Source organism: Notothenia coriiceps, unplaced genomic scaffold, assembly GCF_000735185.1.
Source record: "Notothenia coriiceps isolate Sejong01 unplaced genomic scaffold, NC01 NC01_scaffold00036360, whole genome shotgun sequence".
NCBI classification, from domain to species: domain Eukaryota; kingdom Metazoa; phylum Chordata; class Actinopteri; order Perciformes; family Nototheniidae; genus Notothenia; species Notothenia coriiceps.
This window is the reverse complement of record NW_011369061.1, coordinates 17,254-21,940: the sequence shown is the minus strand read 5'-3', so window position 1 is coordinate 21,940 and position 4,687 is coordinate 17,254. Positions and strand designations below refer to the sequence as shown.

Below are 4,687 nucleotides of genomic sequence, written 5' to 3'. Positions count from 1 at the left end.
GGGCCGTGGGTGTAAAGCCAGAAAATCTGGATCAGCTCCGTTGAAGCCCCGTTTTTAGAGATTTGGGTACGGAGGAAAAGAGAGAGGGTTTTATTTTCTGATGCTGTGTGAGTTCCCCGACACACCGGGGACACATCTTTATGTATAAAAGACATCAAAAAGTGCATTTTGCATGATAGGTCCCCTTTAAGTAAATGTACTTTGAAATGAATCATGTGTGGTCTCCTTCTTTTGTCCGTCCTTGAGTCACGGCGTAACAACATCTACAGCTGGACGTATTAAATATAAAGCCCCTACTAAGACACAATAATAGACCCACAGAGGAAAATACAATATGTATCCCAGTTATATCCTCATAGCACTACAAAAACTAAATGGACTCTACTGATATTGGGCATGTGATATCCATGTGTGTACCTTGAACGCTCTGACTCCAGAGTTGCGGTGGTTGACGGTTGAAGCCAGCAGGCTCTTCCAGCCCTGAGGGTCGTCCTTGTAGGGCAGCTGTCCGGCCCGCAGCTTCACGTACAACACGCCATCTCTGCACAGGATGGACCTGAGGGAGAGGTAAGTATTCAGAGAGAGTTTGACCTTTACATCTGACGACTCATTGGTCAATACATGAGATCAAAGCTTCCCCCGGGATTCTGCTAATCAATCTGTGGCACAAAAAGATGAAGTGGGTCCCGAGACATTTTCACACACTGTCTATTTAGTGGTTTTTATTTGACTGATTAGATGCAAGCACTGTTGAATCCCTCGATACTTACTTTAGATGCTGTGTTTCTTTGCTGAGGTCTACAGACAGTTCCCAGTATCTCGGCCCCTTTACCTTTACCTGCAATAAAGAAATGAACACACACATCAGAAAATAAAATAATTAAAAAAATAATTGTTTAAACCATTTGAGTGATTAAGTGATTCATGCCGTTTATATTTTTTTCGCGTTTATCAATATCCTTCATTCATGTCACATAGCTAGTCCTCAGTAGAGAGGGAGCTACACTGAACAGTGTCGTTTCTACTAGACTCTGTTGTTCTCAGGATTTACCTTTTTGAGGAGGTGCAGCTCAGGAAGCATGGTGGGAGCCATGAGTTCTACAGTCGTCTCGTCGTACCACTTTGTCTCCTAAAACAATAGAAAATGGCGTCATTGCATCAAAGCTGGGCTGATACCCAGCGTGGCTTCATGTGGCATTGCCTTACTCTATATAGCCATGCTGTGAGTATTGCTTTTGTACTTTATCAATGAAAGTGTAAAAGAGATTTTGGTTTAAGAAGCAGGAAAACAGAATAGCTGGAGGCCAAAAACAGACTCTAGATAAACAGAACTTCATTGATGTGAAGATGCTTTCATTCAATTTCATTCAGATTGAGTCGAACTGTCTTTAATGTCCATTCTGGACTTGGTCCTGCTGTTACACAGTAGATAAAAACACACACCTCAATAGCTTAAGATGTATACTTGATTTGCATTTCGCTCACACAAGCAGTGACGTAAGCACTGATGATGTTCACAGTGTCACTCTGAGCTTTCAGATATGAATTAAATTGAGGTGAGGCATTCTCTCAGAGGTGGTCCTGACTTCCTCAGTTTGAGATTATCCTGGGATGTCTTTTGCATATTTATCTCCCCCTCATTTCCTGTTATCTCTGTATCTGTCACAAAAATGGCATAAACCTGGAGGTGCTGCTAATTCACTTTCCTCTAAAATATGTTTCCACATGATCGTGGATTTATATTGGCAAACTTATAGTCACAGGCCTCCAATAAAACTCCACCCATTCTCCCATTGGTTTAGAAACAGTTCGACTATTTTCGGTGTTTCCCATTTTCTCTAAAGGTCAGACATTTTACTTTAAGCACAGCCACGTGGATGATTGTTTACTCAAACATTAAAGAAGTATTGTGAAAAACATAAAAGGTATTCAGTATGGCTTAAAATCAAAAATACTTCACAACTACAAAACTTCAAGCAGCAGAACCTCGCAGTGCTTCTAAAACAAAAACAGATTTCTCAAATAGCCTCATCTAAAAAAAGCAGCATGAAAACCTCACTGAGGGAAATGTAGAAATGACTGCTCCTGTAATTCAGGAGCTATTTACTGCATCTGTCGAGGCACAGCTAGAGTATTGCAGCAATTGCTGTTGAAAGTACATGTTTTAAAAGCTGATGCACTTCACGTAGACTGGAGGATAATAATTGCAGGGTAGAAATATCGAATACATGGAAAAACATCTAGTTCTTATTTAACCGTCTCGTTTTCTGGTCAAACATTATAACGGGTGGTTGGTTTTATGAAAGAGTCTCCAAATATGGAAAGAGTGGTGACAGAGCGCACGTGATCTGAATGAATGGACACACTGTGCCAGTTTGGAGACGCAAAACCGGAAGTCTGAACCACATTGGCTCCAACTGGCACAAAGAGGCACCATGACTCCTCGTTTGTTTCACTGGAGGGCTTTTGGATTTTAAAAGATGCCGTTTTTCAGAGCAAACCGTTTTAAAGACTTTTCCTGACCACTATCTTACCGCAAACTACTCTGCATGTTTCTGAAAACACATTGCTTGTTAAGAGAGTTCGTTACAGAGCTTCCTTAGATTGTAATCTGTTAACAAATGCATTTGATGTGCGCTGCTATCTAAACGGCGGCAAGTGAAATATATTCAAGTTAGGATCGTTTTAGTGTTAACTCTGTAGTCATGTATTTATTTTGAACAATGTATTAACCATTTCATTTGTGTTGTATTATATATTTCTTATTTTCCTCTTTATTTGTAACTAATGATGTGGAGATGTTTTCCCCATGTACAATGTGTGTTTATTTAGGATCCCAAAGAAGACCGCTCAAAAGAAGCAATTGGGAATCACATAAACAATGATAAAAGTTAGCTACTCAAACACATAAATCTACTGCTTTACCCAACAAGTAAAGCATACATGTGGATGAGATGCCACAGTGTAGTTGTTATGCAGTGGTAGTTTACTTTTTCCGATAAAGAGTGAACTTAATTTAAGGTTACAGGTAAAGAGCTGGTCTTTGCTTGAACAAAATATACCAATTACACCTCCAGTTTGAGGAAGCTGTCCAGCTGACAGCAGTAATGCTAGCAAATAGAAAAACAGAAAAGTATTTCTGGCGTGAAGGCGGGAGGTTTTTCTTCTCTCGACTACATTACAGTTTGTGTTGGCATGTAAGCGTGTGTGTGGTTGCATGTCAAAAAGCTTGTCAAGAGGAAATGTAGATATTGACAACATTTGTGACAGAGATAGAGAGCAATAGAGAGAGAGGAAGGAAGTGCAAGCCATCATATAGAGAAACATATGTTACTTGAGTGTTTGGTCATGTTTCACTACACATATTAAACAAGGGAACAAAGGCTTCAGTCAGGCATGTTAGCTTGTAGGTTTTGGATGTTGAAGGTACTGCCGAGGTGAAGCAATGCTAAAAAAGATTGCTCTATACTTAAGCACTGTAAGGACAAGAGGGAATGACCAGTTCTGAGAACATTACTAACACATTTTCATTAAGAAACATGTTAAAAAATAATCATGGTGTGATTTTTGAATAGGCTTTCTACCAAACAAGGATTTTTTATTAAGTCTGTAGATTAACATTTGTAGGCCAGGACTTCTCTACAGTAACACAATACTTTTTCCAGATTTCTTTCACATATTTTAGAAATTGCACTAGTCCATATTGCAATTATGATAACATTTAAATTAACTGTGCAGTCCTATTTGTGTGTAGCTGTCAATGTGACCTGAAGAACGTAAGGTTCAAGGTTAGTTTATTTGTATAGAACATTTTAAGACACAGAGGCAATTCAAAGTGCTTCACATAGGCATTTCAAACAACATACCGTAATTTTCGGACTATAAGGCGCACCTGAATATAAGCCGCAGCAGCTAAATTGAATGATGTGTACATATATAAGCCGCACTGGACTATAAGCCGCAGGTGTTTTAATGTTTAATTACCATATGTAAGGGTTCGTGCACAGAGGGGATTGTCGGGAAAGAGATGGCTGTTTGAGGAAGCTCCCATTTATTAACATTTCAACAAACAAGTTGCATATTTGCATAACGTATTCAAGTGTTACCATTTAGTGCAATAGTAGCTACAGAACATGTACTGTGCTGTGTAAACTGTACTGTATCACATAGCGTTTCAGACACACAAACTTTTCAACTTTCAAACTGAAACGGTGCGCTCCCAGCGCACGTACCGGCAGTGATCTACAGCAGTGGTTTTCAACCAGTGGTACGGGGACAAACTGTCTCGCTCTCGTAATGTCTGTCTGTCTTGCTCTCGTTCTGTCTCTCGTACCACTCTCGGTTCCACTTTTACTTTTGCGCGCTACCTGTTTCACTCTTTTCCGGCCTCCAGCTTTTCCTGCTGGAACCCGCCGCTTAAAGGTGGGGGGCGCGGACCGGCCATAGAGCCCATAGAGTTAAAGGTGGTGGACTGTAACCTGTAAAATCCATAGATTTAGGAGGTCCCCTAGTGGCCGTTAGCTGTAAAAATCCATAGATTAGCCGCACCGTTATATAAGCCGCAGCGTCGAAAAATGGGAAAAAAGGCGCGGCTTATAGTCCGAAAATTACGGTAGTTTATTTGTGTTAATGTTTGACTTTGGTGAAGCAGAACTATCCCTTTTAAAATATGGGTTTACTCAGAAAA

At 40.2% G+C, this 4,687-nt stretch overlaps 1 protein-coding gene across 1 annotated transcript in view; it reads right to left on the bottom strand.

Annotated features, from left to right (window-relative positions):
- LOC104963544 (anaphase-promoting complex subunit 1-like) overlaps window positions 1-4,687 on the bottom strand; it is a gene marked incomplete at its 3' end in the record, with an annotated part of 15,232 nt that overhangs the window by 10,083 nt on the left and 462 nt on the right. Inside the window, exons 2-4 of the mRNA XM_010792143.1 lie at window positions 1,052-1,129; window positions 771-838; window positions 418-556 (exon numbers count right to left, since the gene is read on the bottom strand). Of these exons, the coding sequence (XP_010790445.1) occupies window positions 418-556; window positions 771-838; window positions 1,052-1,129 (285 nt within the window). The remainder of the gene's footprint in view (window positions 1-417; window positions 557-770; window positions 839-1,051; window positions 1,130-4,687) is intronic.